We start from the raw sequence: 22,425 nt of genomic DNA, 5'->3' as shown, positions 1-22,425 counted from the left end.
CTGAGCAGCAGTTCCTTTAGGCTATCCACCCCCAAGACACACCTGCCTCTCTGCAGCCATCCCTCCATCTGCACCCTGGAGCAGTCTGGCCATATGTCATGCAAGGGACGGACGCTCAGGTCCTCTGCACCTCATCATATCAACCTGGCTGTTTGCTCAGGCTGAGGGCATGCTTGCAACACCACACTGGGACACTGTGCCCTTTTGCCTTCAGTTTTATTGCTTTGCTTACACAGACAGAGGCAGCCTAACACAGAGTAAGAGGGAACGGCTCTGGTCATGCATAGCTCAGTACAAACCAGGGGTGTGAAGCCCAGGTTTAATGAGGAATTGGACAAGACATGACAACTAGAAATACAAAAAACAGAGTGGGACTGGACAAAATGTACCTCCATGCAGGGGGCAACAGCCTCACTTAGATGGGGGCTTGTTTCAGCCTTTACTGCTGTGGTGGCCACTGATACAGAGACTGCAGGAGCTGTTGCTCTGTAGCGGGTTGTCTTTGGTGAGGACCGTCTTGTTGCTGTTGTGCTGCACAAGACAGAGCGTCTGCCCCGCTGTGCTTCTGCTCCAGCTCCTTGGATTCAGGGAGCTGATGGCAAGTTGGGTTATGGCATGTTTCCTGGGGCTTGGGATCCCAATGGGGGCTTGCACCCCACTGTGGGGGCAGCAGCTTCTGGGTCTTGCCGGGATTGGGGTCCTGCCGGGATTGGGGTCCTGCCAAAAGGCCTTGCAGATGTGGGTCTTGTTGTTTGGGTCTCTTCCTCGTGTCTCCGAGGGACAATTCAGGTTCTGCTCTGCTGACTCTGTCTCTGGGCTCTGATGGTGGTTTGAACCCTGTCCTGGTGCCTCATTTTCTTGGGCCTGGTGGGTTTTTGGGTCCTGTTTTGGTGCCTCAGTCTCTTCAGCCTTATGGGTATTCTTGTCTTGCTCTGGGGTTGCAGTGTCCAGGATCTCAGCTCTCTCTGGATCCCCTTCTGGTGCTTCAGTCCCATCATCTTGGTGGGTGTCCTGGTCCTGCTCCTGTGTCTCACCCTCCTGGATTTGATGGCTGTCTGGGTGCTGTGTCTCAGTGTCCTGGACCTTGGTTGTTCACACCCTGCTCAGGGACCTGCTGGTTGCAGGAGACCCTCCCTGCTGCATGCAGCCTTGGCAGCTGCTCCCTACCTGCCTTCTCTTGCGCTGTCAGCTCTTGACTATCTTCTGGTGCCTAGTGTTGCTGGAGTGGCTTCCAACAGGCCTTGGTCACTTGGAAAACCAGGCTGAGCAACTCACTGAAGTCAACCCTGCAGTTGCTGTTATCAACCAGGAAGCACAGCACCTTCTTGATGGTTTTGGGGTCCTGGAGGGTTCTGTAAAGAGACAAATGGTGTTGGCAAAGCCCGTGAGCCATTTGTGCCATCTCTCTAGGAGCACTGGAGCAGTCTCAGGGCAGAAATCCAGCCCCATGCCCCCACTCCCCCATGGCTTGTGTTGCTCCCCGCACTGAGCTCCACAAGCTGCTGGCGCCGGGAGAACGAACAGCCTCTCCTCTTCCCTGCAGATCCTGGGCTTTGAAGGTATCTGTGCGTTTCCCAGGGAGCCAGGTTTCCTGTACACCCGCATGGGAGTGCACAGCTTTACCCACCCTGCCAGCCCTGCAGCCAGAAGGCACACGCAAGGCAGGTGCCAGCTGTGGGGCTGGATCCTCACCTCCATCGCATCCGTGAACTGCTCAATGAGCTGCCTCAGCTCCTCCCTGCTCAGAGGGCTGCAGTTGCCGTCGCTTCTGGCACACGTGTAGAAAGCAGCAGTGATGCCACTGATGTTTTCCTGGAGCTGGGCCATCTCCCTGCAAATTTGAGGCAGCATGCAAGAAAAACCCAGACAAAAAGGAGCTTTTTTTTCATTCATTTGTTTAGGTTTCAGATAAGTTACTCTTAAACAACACAGCTGGACAGAGAGAGAGAAAGAAGAGCCAGAGGAGGGCACAGATAAAATGAAACAGTATAAAGGAAGGGAAAGAGAGAGCAAGAAGGATCTCACAGGAAAACAAATCTGAAAAATGAAACTCAGCTGCAGAAGTGGCTAGATGTGAGGACCAGCAGGTGATGGCTGGAGGGGTGAGGGACAGTGAGAGCCAAAAGGCTGGGGACACACAGTAAAAGAAGAGAGAAAAAAAATCCCATTTGGCTTTCTCTGGCGCAGAACAGAGCTGTGAATGGAGGTTGTCTATAACAAACCATGGAATAGTTTAATTCCAGATCTCCTTTATTACTATTTTTTTCCTTCAGGAGAGCTCAGCAGTGGCAGCTCCAGGGACATCCTTATGGCCAGAAGCTCCTGCTTTCCTGCCAGTCGCAAAGTCAGACAACGTGAAAAGTATGTCCAGGCTTAACTGGGCGAGGAGGAGGAGCGCTGAGCTTCAGGAGCGCAGTCTGGAGCAGATCAGCTCTTGGCCATCTCATATACAGTTCAGGATCACAGCTTGCATCTTCCAGAGGAGACACCCCTTCAGCAGGGTGACCTGAAACATCTCACACCCAATTATGGTGGCATGCCCCTGTCTTCAGTTGTCTCTTTCTCATTAACTTCTGCTCTGATGCTTTTCTCTGGAGTTAATGCACGATCCTTCCTTCCTAAGCTTGCCCCACCTGCAGACACATTTCAGAGGAATTTAACAGAAAAGGCTATTTTTACCACTGGAGAATTTAGTTTAAGGTGATGCCTGAGCAATGCCTGGGACTCTTGTGTTTGGCAAACGTGTTTTGTGAGAAGGAGGTCCCCAGTGACTGACATGCAGGGGAGGAGACCAGCCGGGCGTGCTTGCATGGTAAATAAAGAGAAAAGAAAACAAAGGAAGAAAAATGAGGATATTGTGATGCTAAGATTAATGTGATTCCTTCCAGATACTCCCTCTTCTGGATCCTAATCGAGCAAAGAAATCTTTTCAAACAGTGCCACCAAGTGGCACTTGGAGTAGGACAGAGGTGTGACATGGTGTGTCCCAGAGCCAGTGAGCAGCTGGGGACTATGGGCATGGTGGGCTGCAATCACCGATTTACCAGAAGGGGAAACTGAGGCACATGGCAAGGAAGGGACTTAAACTCCTCGTGCTGTCCAGCACCAGTCCCCGCTGCAACCCTGTGTCCTGTGGGTGACGCCACCATACTGAGGTCCAGTGGGTTAACTGGGAGCCTCGCAGACCTAAATGCAGTTATTGCTGTTTGCTCAGGAAAGTAAATTTTGTATCTCTCTATGCTGTCTTATTGCTCCCCCAGCTGCTCCAAATGCAGTGTGACATGACAGTTGTCTCCTAGACACTTTGAGTAAGACTTTTAGGTGTCCTTTAGCTTTCTCTTTTTTAGAGTCCTTTTCTTGGCCAATATGTGGTTAATAAGAAAGACTGGAAAAAAATGGTATCAGAAATCCATGTGGCTTTTAAAGTGCAAGGTGTTTTAGGCACAGAAAATAATATACATCCAGTTTTGTACTAAAAAAAGCACTTTCAGGAAAATGCTCTGGCTTGCTCCGTGCCTGGCAGGGGGGAAGGTTAATGGGTCCTATTTTGTTTATGTGAAATCCTTGCAGGTGTGCATGGAAGGGCTTGGAGAGGATAACTATGGGAGGCTGGAGGGTCAGGAGGGCTTTGCAGGTTGTCCCGTCCTTTGGTTATGTGCTGAGTCCTCTTGAGCTCAGGGTTCCTTTTTCTCTGGCTGGTTCTGTCTGAAACCATGTCCTTTCTTTAAGCTAATATATCATGGTTTTAATCCCAGGTGCCATCAAGCAGCTCTTCTGTCAGCCTGAGTAGGCAGTGTCCATGGAGGAGCTGTGATCTCCTAAACAGTACCCTTTTATTTCTATTTATCAACCTTTCTATCATACCTGCATGGAAATGCACCACTTTCCTCTAACATGTGGCATGTTCACTGCTAATCTTGTCATTAAGCTGCAGTGAGGGTGTGGGGCAATTGCTGGGGCACCTTGGAGAGGCAGAAATGTTTAGGGTGTTCTTGCTAAAGTTATTTCTAGTCGAACCAGCCAGACCTTGAGCAGGGTGGTTTCTCCTCTTGTAGACAACTGTAGACAATAACAGGTTTATGTTGTATGGGATTTCATGCATGCTTTATGAAGCAGAAGAGGTTAGAGGATGAAATTATACGTGAAGAAGTTAAAAGTGCTGCAACAGAAAAGAGAAAAAACATCACTTTTAGCAGAGCTTGCAATAAATTATGTTGAACCCAGGGAGTGAGGGCAGGTGCTTCTGAGACTTGTACTAACCTAATCACATGAAACTTCAGTGGTGCTGCCTTGAGAGCTGTGAATAGGAGGGGAGGCTTTGCACAAGCTCACACCTGGTTTGCAATGATGCTGGGGGGTTTTGAAGAGGATTGGGATGGGGCTGGGAGGGCTTGCTTTCTGAAAAGGTCTGGAAAGAAGCTGATCTTCCTAGGAACACCTCTACAACAGAAGAGCAGCATTTGTGCTGCTCTTTACTGTGAAAACTGCTCTTGCAGCAGAGCCAAATTGCCTAATACAATTAGCTTGTAATGCCTTTGGCTGAAATAAAGCTTAGGTTCCAATTTCTCTGTTTTCACCCAGTATCAAAAGGAGCCAGCACCTTCCAAGGTGGTGTCCTGCGTGGTTAGAAATTCCTGGGCACCCCAAGACCTTTAAGCCATGCTGGTGCTAGAAAAGCATCATTAGCCTAAATTTTGGGGCAGGAGGTGTAGCTCTTTCCGCTGTGATGCCACCTGCACTTCAGAGAAGAACAAATAGTTTGGGAGTTTGCGTTCAAAGCAGCCAAAATGCACATTAATTAGGGATGGCTTTCCAAGGTGGATTTCCTGCAGAGGTAAGGTGCATAGTGTGGCAGAGGAGGGAACAAGTCTGCAGCACTTTGTTTACTTGGCAAACTCACTCCACTAAAATTAGCAAATCTTTCAGGTGTATTTGCTGAAGGAGCTCCATTTTCTGAGCTCACCAGCAGAAAATGTGTTGGGGCACTGGGTAAACCAGCTTCTCTGGATAGGCAGAGTGTGTATTCAAGCTTAGGCTGCTGGTAAAATGCTCTCTGGTTGCTTCCTTTAAGCAGTTTGATTACCTAATTTTATCCACATCTGTCCAGTTCATCGTTCTTTCTCTTTCTTGGGCAAAAAGATATTCTAAGCATGCTGGTTCTGTGTGTTCACACGAGGGGCAGCTGTGGTTCCCTGGGTTGTGGACTGCACCACTGGCATGGGTTTGGAGGAGTGATGCGCACCGGGGCTGAGTGAAGCTGGAGGTGACACCTGGCTCACAGCAGCACTGGGACTCTAGTGTGATCATTTGGAGCAAGATTTGTGTCAGAAGTGCAGGAAAAAAAAAAAAGGTGTGGAAAAATCTAAGTGTGCATGGTTACACAAGAGTTTTAAAATAATACAGTAGCTGTTATTATCACTGTGGTGATTGCTGAAGATCTACAACTTAGGTCATGCTTAAATTTCTCCTGCTGTATTTTAATGTGTGAAACTTCAGCCATCTCACCTAAAATTATTCTCTTTGAAAAAAGAACTAGAAAACCGGTGCCTCCTCAGACAGTCCAGGGTTATTTTCCTCTCTTCTGCCCGAAGACCTTGTGGATCTGGGAAATTGCTCAGCCCCTTGGTTAATGGGGAGGAAAGGAAGAAGCAGATGAAGGAGGCATTGGGAGGGAAGGGGGCACAGAAAAAGCATTGCCAGCAGTTGGGGCTGTGTCATGAGTGCATGTCAGGCAGTAATGGCAGGGACTGGTGTTCAGCTGGTGTTGGGTGTTAGGCTTTGGGGGTGTTTAAGGTCTGGTGCTCAAGGAGGTGGGAGTTAGGTCAGAGCGGTCAGGTTCCTCAACAAAAACTAAAGCAGGAAATTACTGTTTATTCCTGCATGACTCTGATTATTCCTGCTCAGCAGGGAGGAGCAGAAGTGTAGGTTAGTGCTGATGAAGTAGGGAAAGTACTCCACTGAAGGTTTAATGTGAGAAAGCATTTAAATATGGGTTTTAGAGAGCTGGAAGTCTTCAGGGCTTGAATGGATGGGGCTTGCTTTAGGGGGGAGGTTAGAAGAAAAAGCAAATGCCTGGTTAGTGCCTGCACTCTGTGCAGCCATGGGACCCAGAGGTTTTATCTGGGGTTATTGCCTTCCTCACATGCCTTCTTTGCCTTTTCTTCCTGTTGTTTCCTTCTTTCTTTTGCCTGCTGAGAGCTGAGGGCAGTTTACACCGAGGTTCGGGCTTACCTCGTTCCACACACGAAGCACATTTCCTAAACTTTCCTGGGGCTGGAGCCCATTGTACAGAGAGTTTTATCGCTACATCTATGTCATTATCAGGAATTAAGCTAATTGGAATAAAATGCTGTGTTTTCCTGTGCTGCCTAGGCATTTCAGCAAGTTATTTCTGTTGCAACCTTCTTTATTGCTAATTCATTGTGACATTAAGAAGTGTAATATATCAGCTTTTCTCTAATAGATGTTTCCACTTTTTTACACGTTAATGACCATATTTAACATATTTCTTCAGAGATAATTGGATTCTAAGTCTCCGTGTGGTAATGCACTGAAAGCCAGCTAGCAATGCCTTTAATATCTAAAAGACTTTCTGCATTTGAATAATCCCACAATTAAAATTAGGAATTAATCTCTTGGCTGAAACAAGGCTTTTGAGGATACTTTTCTTGTTTTGAGGCAGTTTTAATACATATGTTAATTATACTTATGGAGAATTTAATTAAGCCCTTCCTTTGCATTTGTACCCTAGAACTCACAAAGGGCATGGGTATCTCAGATTATCTTGTTCCTCTCACCCATTGATACTCCTTGTGAAGGCAGGATTTTTCTGTGCTTCGTTTGCTCATAACTTATGCAGCTGTCTGTTTTAATTCAAAACATAGAAGCTGTCATGGAGTAAATTATGTTTTATGAAGGTGCAAAGGAACTCACAAGTTTACTTAAAGAGCTCTAGGTCTGGAAAAGGAAAGGAAATGATGATATATAGATAGCCAGCACATAGAGAGCACGGATGAAATTCTGTGTCTCATTCTAAACAAATCTTTAGCAATTAGAGACTAAGAATAAATCTAACAAGGAAAAAGGGTAGGGAGGAAGGTGAGATGAGATTATCCCACATTTACTGCTATGAGGAATTATTTCACCTCCCTCTGAAGGCACCTGTTTTTCACTGTAGGGAGGCGGAACGCTGGTAAGGCAGCATGCTGTATGGCAGTCCTTCACCCCAGATGTTTGGGAATGCTGTTAACTGGCGGACGATCAAGATAAAATTAATAATGCTGCTACGACTCTTTACCTCCAGCCCAGAAGACTCCAAATCCTACTTTTTATCTGTCATCAGAAAACGAGCTTTCACACTGCCTGTATGTTCCTCGCCTTTCAACTTCTCCAAGCTCCAGCAGGACACGTCCTCCTGCCTTCCCATGCTGTACATCGCCAGAGGACGCTGCGTGTGTGCATGCATGGTCACACGTGTGCGTGTTTGCTGTGGGTGCCTGGGCCAAGTGTGTGCATGCACAGACACACCTCTGCGCATTTGGTGTGTGCAGCTGGGACGCCGTCCCTCCCATCAGGTCTGCTGCCTGCACCCAGACCTCACTCAAACGCACTCCCTGAGCTGGCCACGGGGTTTAGCTTTGGAAAATCAGCTTCTGGGCAGAGCTCTGACCATGAACCAGCTTTTTGTGCTAGTGCTCAGAGGCTGGGCAGGTATAGCAGCTGGACTGCGAGCACTACTCTTTAATTTTCTTCCTGTACTGTATCATCCTGAGCCCAGAACCATCACTCCTGCTGTGTGCGGGGACCCTGACTGGGGATGGAGGCAGCGGCAGTTTGCTCCTGCCACCCATGCACCCATGGAGCTCGCTGCCTTCTCCCAGGGCTGTCAGCAGAGGAGTTGGGCTGGGACAGGACGGGGCACTTGCCTTGGTTGTGGTCTCTGCTAGCTTGTTCCACTCAAAAGCTGAGGGTTTGGTGGAGACCTGAGTCACCTCTTGTGGCCGTGGTGGAAGTGAGTCACGGGCTGCACTCATTTCAGCTGCTCCCCTTGGTGGTGGGGACAATTTTGGTGTCTTTGCCCGTTAGCTTCCTCACTGCTCAGCACATCAGCGGGAGAATTTCAGTTCCTTTTGCTAGCTCATTTTTGGAGGAAGCTGCAGTTTTGGGCAATGGATTAAAGTCTCAGGTTTAATGTCTTCTCTGGTTGGGGTGGAAAGCTGCTTTCTGCTGTCCTGAAAAGCAGCTCTGGTCACCAAGGAGTGACTGCAGGAGCATCGAGGGCAGGTGGAGAGGAAGCAGCTAAGAATTGCTCAGGGGTGGCTGTGCTGCAACAACAGGAGTGTCATCTAGAGCAAAGGGTGGAAGGGGACAGAAAGGATGTGTTGGGAAACACGACCTGATAGAAACCCCACCAAAGCCTGGCTGGCAGTGTGGTGGATCTGGCTGGGCAAGGTGCCGCTGGGGAGGAACAAGGCGTTGTGTCGGGCCGGCAGCTGAGGACTGGAGCGGGTGCTCTGGGGCGAGATGGAGCTTGCCTGGCAGGGACGCGTATCTGGCAGCGGTGTGGCAGCACTCAATGAGGCAAACAGTGCAGGTCTGGAAGCTGCTTGCACAAGGCTTGTGGGCTGGCAGCAGGGGGGAAAGCCAGGCAGTAAGCAGGCTGATGCACCTTGTCCTGCACTGTGCTACCTGTGCTGCTTGCAGGAATGCAACTTCTGTCTGCCCTGCCCACTTCTCTCCTTTTTTTCCAGAGATATACAGACAGGGAAATCACCTGCTTTCTTTTTTTCATGGGGGTTCATCTTTCTTTAGCTGGGCTTTCCCAAGAAGTAAAGCTTCTACGCTCCCGTGTTTAATATCCTAACCTATTATTTGCAAGCAAATTTTACACAGTGGCATGGTTCAAACAAATGTTAAATCTCTACTAGTTTCATGAAAATTGGTAGAGGCTTGGTTCATGCTGCTGTAGTAGAAAGGACTAATCAGTTGTCCCTTCATCAGGCTGTTGGACACAGGACAGATGGTGGAAACCAGGTGCTACCAGTTCTGCCTGTGGCCTGCCTTGTTTAAGAGCAACATTTCTGTTTGTTTACACTGGAAAGGCGAGCGCAGAGGAAGGTGTGCTGGGCTCTGGCAGGCTCCCAGCTATTCTCAGAAACTTCTTGCCCAGGTGTACATTTGTGCTGAAGTTTAGAACTGTGCCCTGCTTGAAACAGAGCCGCAGAGTCGCAGCCCATGGGCGGAAGTCACCTGGTCCAGAACCCAGCAAGATGCTGGATGGGAACCTGAAAACCAGAGGGGAGAAAACAGGGTGAAGAAATAGGGAATTTGGAGCTGATGTGGCAATGGCTGAACTTGTTATTTTTGTTAAATGCTTCACTTAGTGCAGCTCGTGTGTGTTTTGAAGAGTTACTTGGATGTGCTAAGGGGTGCTGACCTCTCTGGCTTTAGTAAAGAGTGGGAGATGCCTGTTTTAACTGGACTTGTCAGTCTCCTCCCTGTGCCTGGAAGACCCTCTGGAGCTGGTGACTCAGGCTAGGAGAATGTGGACTCCAGACTGGCAGGGCTCACAAGTGCAGACATGCAACAGTTGACCTGCTTGGAAGGATCAGCTTCCTAAAATGACTCACCAGGCTCCATGAAATAAGCAGTACCAGCCCTGAGGTACTGCTTACAGTCCTTCATCTCAGTACCGGCTGAGATGTCCGTAAGCAAGCTCTCAGCCTTGTCGGCCATGTCTGAGAAATGAGGTCCTCGACTTTTGTTTGCAAATAAAGTTTGGCCAAACCCAGGTTGGACGGCATTTTGTCCTTTCCTTCCTCTCTGTAGGAAAGGTATAAATTACTAGCTGATATGTTAGGAATGCCACAATCACACCTGATGCCTTTTTTCCAGCTGTACCAATTACACTCCACCCTGATGATGATGAGGTGTCACAAGGCAGGAATAATGACAGATGAGTGAGGGGAGGAGATCATGGTGAGGGGAACATGAGAACCATCAAAGGAATGAAGAGCTGGGAGAAGGCAATGAACAGGCTGCTCTTGAGTTTAGAGATGCAAACACAGTACATCCTCAGATAACATGGACCAGTGAAAGGATCTAGCTGGATCTAGTCCTTCCTTCCTGCTTTGCTGCTTTACCACCAGCACTGCAGGCCTGGGACTGGGATCAGGGCACTGCAGTCCAGCCACAAAGACCATCCCTGCCCCCCATTGCTCGAATGAATAAACGCTTGCTGAGATTACATTCAATGCACCCAACAGAAAGGACAAGTTTTTCTAGGTTTAGTTTTCATATAAAACATGACATACTTATGGCCCTGGGTGGACTGTGGAGACCTTTAAAGAGCTAAAGAAACCTTCACCTTGGTCTTGATGAGCACTTAGTGACACTTGAGGAAAGGAAACCCACTTCCTCGCCTGCTGAGCAGCTGCTGTGCTGGAGGAAATGGCTCAGTCTCCAGGTTGTTGTTGGTAAGCACTTAGAAGCACCCAGGATGATGCCAACAAACTCTTGAGTATCAGTAAATGGGTGTGTGAATGTCGAATGTGCTGGGATGGAGCATGCTGTGTTGGCATAACCATAAATGTTGGGGTTGTGAGGGGAAGTGCCAGCCAGGGCAATGCAAGTGTGTAATGAGAAGTTATTTTTGTAACTAACTGAGATGATGTGGGACAGCATGACAATTTGTAAAGGACAGCCAGTAATAGGGTGTCAAAAGAGCATCTTGTAACAATGAGCTGAGCTGATTTAACTTTGCAAGGGCATATTTGGTACTACAGTAAACAGTATTCCTCTGCTTATCATCTTTGCTTGTTCATCTTTAGTTGTCATTTTTACATTACTATAGGCTAACTTCACTAATGTTTGATTTATAGGTGTTTCCAAAGTCTAATACTGCAGATGTAATCTAACTCACTGAAGAGTCTTATTACATAATGGGTGATATATGTAGTTTCAGGCATGGTAATCTGACATAATGTCTTGAGAATGATATCTGTTGATTTATTTACTGGGGAAAAAAATGGAAACAGCTGTCGAACTTTTCAGATTCATCAAGATTTATTCCCTCAATCCAATAAGCTGCAATTATAGCTACGCTATAAGGACTTGTTTCATCTCTTTGCAAATACACAGAGAGCACTAACACATAGAGATATTTTATATGATGTGCATAAGGAGACAGAAAAATCATTTCTAACAGAGAATGTTAAAGACCCAGCAAGCAAAGTGCCATAATCCAATAAAAATGGCTTTCATTGAGCAGCTATTTACAGATGCCTAGGCTGGTTCTCATCACTTTTCCAGGCTACCCTGAGCTGCATTGGGCTCTTCTTGCAGCGGCAGCAAACTGCCATATCAGCAAACAGCAGCTCATGACCAAGTGCCACTGGAAGTACGGAGAGCCTTGGATGCTAGCCCTGAGTCTGGTAGGACTGCTGGGCAAGAAATATCAGGTGATACATCAATTACACAGCAGGCAGCTGCAGGAATAATTGGCATATCCTTCTCCCCCTGGTCTTTCTATAACTTTTCAAAAGCTTTATCCACGTACTGCATCAGGTTGCTGCTAATAGAGATCTAACTCCAGTTCTGGGGGAAGCTGTTACATGACAAAACCTTTTAATTATACAGTTTTACCCAGTCTTCAACTGAACATTGTGCAACAAAACTTCCATTTCTCAGCATTACTCTTCTCCTGGTGTTTTCTGCAACTTCTTTCTGTTCAGTGTTTGCTCTTACTTCACCCTAAATGCTGTCTGTCATTTTATATCTCCTTAAAAGACCTTTCTCAGGCTATGTTAAAATGATGCCTTTGAGCTACTTTTCTCAATATTCTCATAATAATTGCAATCTAAAAGACCATTAAAAAAGAGGATAGAAAACCCAAAGGCAAAATCATAACTGAATTTAAGACAGACTATGAAGGTAGTTATTTGTACTTGGGAAGTAAAAAGGTTGAAGATGATGAAACAGGTCTCTCTGAATGCAATTAATACTTGCATTGCACTTTTGCCATTACTATTGCAGTTAACATTAGGCAATAAAAATAAGAGCCATAATTAACAGATGATTGAAAAGTATTTTTTATTTAACATGAAGCAATTTTCTCGCTTGTTGTTACACATGAGAAACCAAGAGACTCACCAGAGGAGGTCTCATTTATGCAGGGAAACTTCTTACTGTGTGCCCACTGATGCCACTCTTAGTTCTTGCCTCGCAGCCAGTTTTGACACCTGGAAAGGCACCGCTCCACGATGGTGGCGGTGCGGGTGTTCAGGTGGAAAGGTGCTCTTGGGGACGGGTGGGCACCGGCACCCTTGGCTGTGCCCTTTGTAGAACTGGTGTCTGTGGGTCCTGCAGTGCTCTGGGGTGTGCATGTCCCTGTGGGTTCTGCGGTGCTCTGGGACACGCATGGCTCCGTAAAAATCACACTTTGGGATGTGGAGGGATCCATGCATGCAACCAAGCTCTGATTGAGGCAGGGATCACCAATGATCGCACCCTGAGCACAGCAGGGCTCTTCTGTGCAGGTCTCGAGCACCTCGAGGGTGCAGGGCTCCACAGCTGAGACTGGGTGCTCAAAGGGGTTGTTTCCCATGCAGGTCCCAGCTGTCTCGGTGATGCAAGGCTCCACTGGTGAGGTTCCTTGCTGGAGGAGGAGGGTCTCCATGCACATCCCAGCTGTGTCAGAAAGGCAGAGCTCCACCGTTGGGATTGCATGCTGGAGGGGGAAGGTCTTCGCACAGGTCCCAACTGTCTTGAGGGTGCAGGGATCCTTTTCTGAAGTTGGGTGCTGCATGGAGAAGGTTTCTACACAGCTCCCAGCTGTCTCAGGGATGCAGGGATCCACTGGCGAGATTGCATGCTGGAGGGGGAAGGTTTCCATGCTCATCCCAACTGTCTCAGGTGTGCAGGGTGCCATTGGTGAGACTGTGGGCTGGAATGGGAAGCTGGTCCCTCCCTTGCTTTGAGGGGCGTCACAGGGGATCGCTGCTGGGCATGCACAGGCACCTACACATGGAGGTGTGCAGGAGTCCCAGGCAGCTATGTGCTCAGGGCAGCAGCTGTCCCTGGGCACAGGGACAGCAGGAGGTGGGCAGGGGGGCCCAACCTGAGGGCAAGCATCCAGGCAGGTGGCTGCACCCTGACATGGGCAGGGGTCCACCTGGAAAGTCTGCTCAGGACAGGGTTGCATATCCTGCACAGGGCACAGAGCGTCCAGGTCCACCATGGCACAATGCAATGGGCAAGTGTCAGTGTGTGCAGCCTCCCCTGTGCAGGCAGAAGGGGGCAGGCAGGGCAGCTTGCACTGGGAAGACATCTTGCTGCACTGCAGGCAAGCCTGAAAGAAAAAGAGCAATTTGGTGCCTACTAACCCAAAGCGTCAGACATTTAATTTTCTTGGCTGGTAAATTCTTCAGCAAGATGGTTGCTGTATGTGCCACAATTTGTTTGTGAAATAAGGAATAGAGAGAAAATTTGCTGCTTTTTTTTTTTTTCTCCCCGAAATTTTGCAAGCATTCCTTATGAAAGAAGTTTGGTCATTCTGTTTTTCTCTATAAACTTCCAAACTCAGCTTTGCTTATTAAAATCTCTTTTCAGCCAAACAATTTCACCCTAGTACCATTTTTTTTTGCACAGATAGAAGTGGACTGAGTAACATTTTCAGCAGGTTTATAAACTTCAAGTTAATCCCCTCTCTTTTCCAGATGTTTTCTCCTTGCCCTGAAACTCCCTTGCAGGCAAATACCCATCTCGCAGCAGCTGCAAGAGATGCAGCTGTCACTGTCCTACTTTTACCATGGCTAAAAGCAGCAATAGGCTAGACAGGTAAAAGAAAGGCGTAGTTCAGGTTTACCGTGAGGCTAGGAACTCTTACCTGGGACTTTGGCCGCTGCCTTACGTGATGCTGCAGTCACTTCACTGCTTAGATGATAACTACATGCACAGCAGTTTCAGCTCCTGCCTGCCGTGTAGGTGTTCACCGAGCAAGATGATGTTTTATCCCTCTAAATCCAGTGCTGAGACAACAGGAAGCATTTTGCAGAACATCCATGGGAATTACACCAAAGTAAGTGTGAAGGAAGATTATTTACTGTTTCAAACCCTTATCACCAAGGAGGTGTGAGAGCCAATAAACAATTTCCCATACACAGCTGGTAGCAGTGATCTATTTCAGCACATAGTACAAAATTAACACCAGCAATAGGCTTAGATCTGTACAATCCCAAAGATACTTACCTGGCTCAGTACCAGCAAATAAAGACGGCGAGCAGACACAGCAACTTTAACCTAGGATTGCCTTGTATATTCAAGAGCCTGGCCTCCAGAGATGAGGTGCCCCAGGCACACAGACAAGCTACCCTTTGCTAACCCGGACCTGCTCCGCCTCTGCCCTGTGATGGGTTATTTGGCTAATTATTTTTAATGGAAACCAGCTATTTCCATGGCTGTAGCATAACCTTGAGTGAGCAAAGATGGCTTGTGAATTCACGTGGCCTTTCAGCAGGGCTGACGCCAGAGAAGAATTTGGGAAATGAATGGGCTCTCGGCTTGCTCTCAAATAGTCGTCCAGTCATGGGTCAGTTTTTCTGTGACGGTAAAACATCCTCCAGCCTAACACATCATTTGGGCCATTAGAGACAGGATGGGATGTGGGATCTGGGGGATTCTTTTATTTTTAGCCACATCTGACCTCTTTCTGTCACTGCCACTGTCCTGTTCAGACGTGGTGCTGCTGGTGGCAGTGTCCTGACGTGCTTCTGGAAACTCTTATATTATCACTAGTCGCATGATGTTTTGCATTTTCTCCTAAAGCTCTGACTCAAATAACACAGCACTACTCCATCGCCATGATGTTGCCTTTATCCTCATGCAGGTACACCCCTGAAGAGCAGATGGGTGACAGGAGGAGTGACCACCACCCTTTTCCCTTCAGTCCACTGGTTTGCCAAAGTCACGTGAATTATACTCAGGGTTAATTCGAATCACTGTGGTCAGCAGCGGACTGGCAACCCAAGTGGTCACGCATCCCAGATTTATTTATTTCAACTTAAATAACCAAAAGCCACTAACTTGGACACCACCGTGCTCAGCAGTATGGACATGTGCATTTAAAGGGAGAACAGCACGCAGACACAAGAACACACCTTCGTCTCCAGATGATATATGCCCTTGTCTCTGTGTGCAAGTAATACTGGTTTGATGCTTGTGTCACCAAGTGACTTAAGGCTAGTTTGGAGTGAGCAGAGAAGGAAGTTTCAGAGTCTTTGATCTTTCACAGGCAATGCACTTGTTGGCTCTCCCTTTTCTCTTGTAACGAAGGATCTTCAGACAAGAACATCTTTACTTGACCACAGTTGTGGCAGGCAGAAAGCGGCGACTCCGTGCTGTGGCAGTCATGCACAGTTAGCTGTCTTTCGTGAATGGTGTATCTCAGTCTTGGTTTAGCCTGCTATATGAAGGAAATGTGCACAGCAAACTGAAAAGGGCCACTACCATGGACACTGTGGTCAGAGCACCAAATACAGATGGTTCATCACCCTGGAGTGTCACTGCATAGAGATGGGCAGATGCAGGAGAAGTCCTAGAAGGAACCTAAGTGACACTGAAGATCTTAACACAGTGTGAAGCCTTCCCTGGCTGCCTAACTGCGAAAATCATAGCAATATTTGGTTATGCTGCCATACTGCACTTGATTGAGGAGCAGAGATGTCATGAAGCTTCTTGGAAAACTTGGGTGCTCCCATGTACTGGGCTACATTCTCCAGCATAAACCAGCAGTTATGGGGGGGGGAGTGGTCCCCTCCATCTGACACATGTGAGACCACATCTGGATGCTGTGTCCTATTTGGGGCCCACAGTGCAAGACAGTCTCCAACAAACTGGAGTGAGTCCAGTGGAAACCACCAAGATGGTCCAGGGACCTTGAGGAGATGATGGTTGGGAAGAGGCCGAAGGACCTGCTCACCCTGGAAAGGAAAAGACTTAGGGGACATCCTGGGGCCCCTTTCAGCTATCTAAAAGGTATTAATGGAGAGGCTCTTTTCAGAGGTGCCCAGAGAGAGGGTGAGAGGCAATGACTGCAAGTTGCAACAAGGGAAATTCTGACCAGATTATCAAGAATAAAATTCTCAGTAGGAGGGATATTGTGCACTAGTAAGAGCAAGCAAACTTGCACAGTAGAGCAGAACAAAGCTGCTTAGAGTCCTACCCTATCTGTAATCCTGGTCTGTATGGCTGTCTTGGGGAAGGGGCAAGAAAATGTACCAAATTAACTTTTATCAAAACAAAGTTTAATCCTGAGGGGGATTGTTTCCAAGTTGTATCATCGGTTCTTTGTTCCTCATCCACCATAGAAAATACGTGGATCAGGAATTCAGGCTGCAGGCAGCAATCACAGTGTCGTATGTACCACCTCAGTGGCTAGGTTTCATTAAAAATTATAATGTAAGCAAGTAATTTAAGGATTGGAGGTGGAGCAGGTCTGGATTATTAAAAATTTTATTTCCATACCCTTGACGTGTCTCACTTCCGGAGACATGGACACTGAAATCATATAAAAGGATTCATATTGTAGTGTTTCTCAAACCATTTTGGTTTCGTTTGCTAGTTGCTGGTGGAGAATTGGGTAAGTCTCTCTTGGCTTACTGGGAAGTAATGTAGTGGCTGGGGTTATTTAATTTTAAAATATTATCTGCAGAAGCAATTTAGAAGACTTATGAGTGCTTCTGCTTAGCAAGTTTTGTGTATGGTACTTACCAAGCAGCTGAGCTAAGGGTAAATATTCATTCCATCTTCTACCAGTCTTTATTTGCTGTATGTTTTGCAATTGCTTTGCTTTCTCCATCAAGATACATCTCAGGGTAGTTGAGAGTGGACTAACCTCTCTCTTTCCCCAATGACATTGCTACCCTGTTTTAACCAGGAAATTACTGGGTTTGAGAGAGATCAAAAGGCAGGGCTAGGACTTCAAAGGAAAAAAGTGGGAGGGAAGATAAGAAGTGGAGACTTGCAGGCTGCAAGGGTAAGCAATGCCTGGAAGGAAGTCTGGATCAGAAGAGCTAGGAGGACTTCTGTGGGAGAAGTGGAAAAGCAGCTGCACTGTGAGCATCAGATCCTCTCCCTGCGGAAGTTTTCCAGCATAAAGCCTCCACTCATGTCCTCTAGCTAAGGACCTGCATGTGGACAGGGCGCTATCAGAAGCCTAGTAGTCTCCTTTTCAGGTGGAAATAAGGAAGTAGTGTCAAAGAGTTAATCCCAAACCAAGGGGAGCTGTGGGGAGGTGGGGGCTGTCATGACTTCAGATCCTGCAATATAATCTAGTCCAAATAACACCACTTTTCTTTCCTGTTTTGAGAAGAAGTTGTTTGAAATGTATGTGCAACCAGTAGCTACAAACCTGTCTAAAATGCTTTCATGTGGAATTAATGCCCTGCTATGGATTTCAGGCTGTTTTCCCAGTATATTGTTCAGTATTCTGCTGGAAAAAATATAGTTTAACTCTGTGTAAAATAGCCTTGTGAAAGCTGAATGTCTCCGTTTTCCACAAAGTATATTCCTTTCCTGCTTTCAGACATTACCCCTCCCTCAAAGATGCGTTGCCAAAATGATTGCCAACTGAGACAGCTCTGCCTTCCACCTCCCACCATCTTGGTGAAGAGTTTCCCCATGAAAAAATATGTGGATCCCTGTGGCGCTGTCTGTAATATCCAGAGCTTGCCTCGATGTCTGGATCCCTGCTGCTATGCTAGGATTCCTCAGGGCACCACCACTTATGTGAACCTGGGCAATCTTGATGTGACACAGGCTGCGGGGTGCGTGGATCCATGCTGCCTTGGAGTCACCACATGTGTTCGCCCGTGCTGTGAGGAAGTGACCAAGTGCACCACCACACGTGCAGACCCATGCTGCTGCAAAGTGACTGAGTGCAGCACCAGATGCGAAGATTCATGCTGTGAGGAAGTGACCAAGTGCACCACCACATGCGTGGATCCCTGCTGCAAGGAAGTGACCAAGTGTACCACCACGTGTGTGGATCCATGCTGTGAGGAAGTGTCCAAGTGCACCACCACGTGTGTGGATCCCTGCTGCAAGGAAGTGACCAAGTGCACCACCAGATGCGTAGATCCGTGCTGCGGACCTGTGACCAGATGTGCCACCACATGCGTGGAACCATGCTGTGGGCAAGTGACAAAGTGCACCACCACATGTGTTGATCCATGTTGTGGGGAAGTGACCAAGTGCACCACCAGAAGTGTAGATCCGTGCTGCGGACCTGTGACCAGATGTGCCACCACATGCGTGGAGCCATGCTGTGGGCAAGTGACAAAGTGCACCACCACATGTGTTGATCCATGTTGTGGGGAAGTGACCAAATGCACCACCAGATGCGTAGATCCATGCTGTGGAGGTGTCACCAGATGCACCACTAAGTGTGTGGATCCATGCTGCGGCAGAGTGACCCAGTGCACCACCAGATGCGTAGATCCATGCTGTAGAGAGGTGACCAAGTGCACCATGAGGTGTGTGGATCCCTGCTGTGGACGAGTGATGAAGTGTGCCACCAGGTGTGTGGCTCCGTGTTGTGGAGGAGTGACAAAGTGTGCTACCAGGTGTGTGGATCCATGCTGTGGACATGTGACCAGATGCACTACGAAGTGTGTGGAGCCATGCTGTGGGCAAATGACAAAGTGTACCACCAGATGCATGGATCCCTGCTGTGGCGGAGTGACCAAGTGCACCACCAGATCTGTGGATCCCTGTTGTAGTGAGATGACCAAGTGCACCACCACGTGTGTGGAGCCCTGCTGTGAAGGTGTGAGTGAATGCACCACCATGTGCGTGGATCCCTGCTGCAAGGAAGTGACCAAGTGCACCACCACGTGCGTGGATCCCTGTTGTGAGGAAGTGACCAAATGCACCACCACAAGTGTGGATCCGTGCTGTGAGGAAGTGACCAAGTGCACCACCACATGCATGGATCCTTGCTGTGGGGATGTTCAGGCTGTTACGAAGTGTGTGGATTCCTGTCCCACCGCCTGTGTTGCACAAGGCCCCCCCCCTGTGTATGGGTGTATGCACCTCTGGCTGTGGCCGGCACTACTCCATCACATGCGCAGATGTCTGCTGTCATAAATGCATGGCTCCTTGAGGGGCTGCATGAGGGGCTCCTGTGGTGGGAGCTGCAAGGGGATCCCACTCTGCAGTGCCATTGCCCTGTGGAGTCTCCAAAGGCTAAGGAATGAAAATGGTTTGCAGATCCCTGCACATGCCAACGTCTTCCTCCCATCCTTGCTTCCCTAGTGCCCTTCCTGTCCTAGGAAGAGTAAATCCTCAAATGGTTTTCCTTATGTTCTGCATCATTTCTGCTATATTTACCTCAAGAACAATGCCTTTCCTTGTAACATTTAACTAATTGATTTTGTGCCCCCAGGAATATTGCCTGGGAGAAAGATTCTGTAATTCTTCTTTGCACTGATGTGGATGGAGGAATTTCCCCATTTGTTCTTTCTTGTGATCTTCTCCTTTTCTTGTATGAAGCAATAAAAAAAAAAAAAGACCTTGGCATCAGCTGTCTGCAAGTGTTTCCTTCACTTTTGCATTCCCCCAGACTCACATGTTCTCCTTTTAATTTCTTCCAAAAAGCCTGACCTCTGTAGATTGGCAGCTCCTGCTAGAATGCATGGGGAGGTCTAAGGCAATAGCCGGAGACCTGGGACTCATCTGGAATATCCCAGATCATTGCTGGGAGAGGGGATGCTGTACATCACGAGGAAGCACCACTCTCCCATGGTTTTGAAAAGACTTTGAAAACCCAACCATTTGCTGAAGTGCTCCTCCAAAGCTGGAGGAGCTCAGGGCCAGCTGTGTCTGCATCCTGCAGGCAGAGATGAAATGTTCCATTATGAGCAATGGGTAAATAAGCCACTAACGAGGGGAAAATGAGCAGGTCTGGGAGACTGTGCCTCATGACCGTCACCCATGTGTAAGAGGTCCTATCTGAGCTTTTTGCAATTGACTTCTATTTCCATGTCTCTGGTGGCAGTCGGGCAAGCCTCATCAGTTAGGGAGATCGACACAGATTCACTCACTGCTGAATTCTGCAGAAGTGTTATTAGTATTAGCAAGGCGTCTTGGACAATTTTGGTAACCCTCCATGAATATCTGCTAACAGGATCCCAGTGCTTCCTCCTTAGCACCAAATTTGTTTGCAGATTGCTCACCCAGGAGTAAAGCAATGTCCTCAGGGACTCAAAGTCACCCTGTTACACAGGCCAAGGGTAGTGCCCTGCAGGTGTCCAGGGCAGAGATGGTGCAGAGTTGGACTGGGCTTAGCAGCAACTGCTGAAGGGAGGAGAGACAGGGGAAGCAGACTGCAGGGGAAGCCAGACCAGCTGCTGGAGCAGCAGACATGGGTGCAGCTCTGTCTGCGCGCACGCACCCACTGGCTCGTTCTTTAATGATGCCCCAGGACATGTGGCTGGTGACTAACCTGCAATTATCACTGTCTCACTTTTTCTAGTAGAGGAGTCTGACCAATAGTAGGACATGAAAAATCATACCCAATGGCCATGGCATTGCACGTGGGTTGGGGAGATCCGGCCTCGGACAAATCGTTCCACCCTCACGGCTCTTCTGTTTCTGTCTTTCTCTCTCAAGAGGTTGTGGCAGGCCCTGGCTCTCACCACTGGTTGTATAGCACTCACCACAGCCTGTGTCTGGACTTCAGCAAGTGCTCTAGGCATTACTTAAGCACAAATGCTACACAATAGAAATACCAAACCAATTGAGGCTTCCTAATCATCCCTCTGTGGAGGTCTGATTTGACTCCAAAACTCCTTTAAAACTCATTAAAAGGTTCTGTGCAAGCAATGATTTCCTTTGCTCCTGCTCCCAAATCAACAATCTTCAGGGAAATAAGAAACTGTAGGTGGAAAAAATGGCATTCAGATAAGATTTTCCCTTAAACTATAGGAGATGTAGCAATCTTCTGATGGCATGATGCTTGCATTATATTTAATCCTTCATATGAACATGGAAATTCAGATTGTAAAAGGCTGGGACCATTAGCAGAGAGCAGAGACTTCATTTGTGGGTGAACAACACAAGATTGTGCCATAGGAAGAGAAACAGAGATCCTTCCTCCCTGAAAACAGGGATGTTTATACTACATCTATGAAACTATTATAACAGTTAGGGAGAAAATTGCTGTTCAGCATAAGCAATTGTAGTAGGCCCACAGTTCTTGCTCTTTCAGGCAATGTGCTCTGAGCTTTAAAATGTATTCCTCAGAGATCAGGACACAGTTTCATTCAGTAATGTAAAAAATCCTAAGGAAAGCTAGATTCCCGTTCTAAAATATTGGGAAAATCAAAGCAAATATCTGCAGTAGTCAGAAGGCAAAAGATAAAACAGACGAGAGATTTTTTCATAATCACAGCTAGGTCCTTTTTTTCAGATTTAATTGCATTCAGATGCTCACTTATCATTCTTCATGGAGCACTCACCTTCCTGAGTAAACAGGAAAAGAGGTAGATAGTGCCATATTTGGGTTCCTCTCAGCCCCAGAAGTAATGATCTAATTACTTGATCAAATACTCCCTAGGGCATGGACTAGACAAGCCACTTGTTTTCATGTGAGGCTAATTGCATTCTACACTCAGCCTCCTGGCATCTCAGCTATGTGATGATTTCCAAAGCCGGAGCAAGTGATGGACCAGCAGCCTGGAGACCAGCCTCACCTAGAAGCTGCCCTCGGTGCTGGATCACACCCTCGCACCTTCCCTGGGCAGTTGTGGTAGGCAATGATGAGAAGGGAAAGTCAGGTGTAATGAAGCCCCAGACTTTAAGATTTAATTGCAACAAAGTGCAGGAGAGTGGGCTGGGAAGGCCTTGCCGTGCTGAGAATATGGGGAGAATCCTTGATTCCTATGAAAAATGCTTTGCTCACCAAAATGTGGGTAGTGTACTATATGGGATGCTGCACATAAGCAAAATGAAATCCCTGATGCTGACCAGTGTTGGGTGCCACAGAGGAAGAAAGCTTACTTTGGAGGCTTTTAGGTAAACCAAGGGATGCAAAGAAATCCAGAGGTATCATATTTTTAAAGCAAAGTGTTCAGCAGTTTAAGAATAGTTTTTTTTTTTTTTCTAGCAGGAATCCAGCCGGACAGCCCAAAATGGTGCATATCCAAACAGCTGCACAGGGAAAAATTTCAGTTTGAGATGTTTCCATCAAAAATTATGACATCTGCACATCCTGAAGTTTTGTATTTATGTTAACAATCATGTCTCCGTGGCGATGCTGTGTTTCATGTCTGCAGGGAAAATTCTTATGGCTGTAAGAAAATGGCTCCAATCTTGATATGGCTCCATCTTTGGTAGGTCTTGGTGGTGAAATATGAAGTCTCTCTTGGA

The 22,425-nt window shown here is 47.5% G+C and overlaps 3 protein-coding genes across 14 annotated transcripts in view; 1 reads left to right on the top strand and 2 right to left on the bottom strand.

Annotated features, from left to right (window-relative positions):
* LOC115345572 (keratin-associated protein 9-1-like) overlaps positions 1–19,814 on the top strand; it is a 42,704-nt gene extending 22,890 nt beyond the window's left edge. For 6 of the 12 annotated variants that reach the window (XM_030024582.2, XM_030024583.2, XM_030024584.2 and 3 more), the window contains 2 exons: positions 14,885–16,074; positions 17,582–19,680. In XM_030024582.2, the coding sequence (XP_029880442.1) occupies positions 15,942–16,074; positions 17,582–19,143 (1,695 nt within the window). In that variant the 5' untranslated portion in view covers positions 14,885–15,941 and the 3' untranslated portion in view covers positions 19,144–19,680. Of the gene's footprint in view, positions 1–14,548; positions 14,588–14,884; positions 16,075–17,581 lie in introns of those variants that run through there. The other 6 variants (XM_030024590.2, XM_030024589.2, XM_030024591.2 and 3 more) reach the window with 5 other exon arrangements.
* CRNN (cornulin) lies at positions 996–2,806 on the bottom strand. The gene is given in 2 exon segments (XM_030024596.2): positions 996–1,342; positions 1,693–2,806. Coding segments are annotated over 2 exon segments (474 nt in total). The 5' UTR covers positions 1,894–2,806; the 3' UTR covers positions 996–1,069.
* LOC115345573 lies at positions 12,118–14,305 on the bottom strand. The gene is made up of 3 exons (XM_030024592.1): positions 14,248–14,305; positions 13,886–14,027; positions 12,118–13,348 (listed from the first exon to the last, which is right to left on the bottom strand). The coding sequence occupies exon 3, from the start codon at positions 13,325–13,327 to the stop codon at positions 12,209–12,211; it is 1,119 nt and encodes a 372-aa protein (XP_029880452.1). The 5' UTR covers positions 13,328–13,348; positions 13,886–14,027; positions 14,248–14,305; the 3' UTR covers positions 12,118–12,208.
* Positions 19,815–22,425: the final 2,611 nt, after the last annotated feature.

Source organism: Aquila chrysaetos, chromosome 9, assembly GCF_900496995.4.
Source record: "Aquila chrysaetos chrysaetos chromosome 9, bAquChr1.4, whole genome shotgun sequence".
Taxonomy (NCBI): Eukaryota; Metazoa; Chordata; class Aves; order Accipitriformes; family Accipitridae; genus Aquila; species Aquila chrysaetos.
The sequence above is the reverse complement of the archived record's forward strand: the minus strand, read 5'-3'. Positions and strand labels throughout refer to the sequence as shown.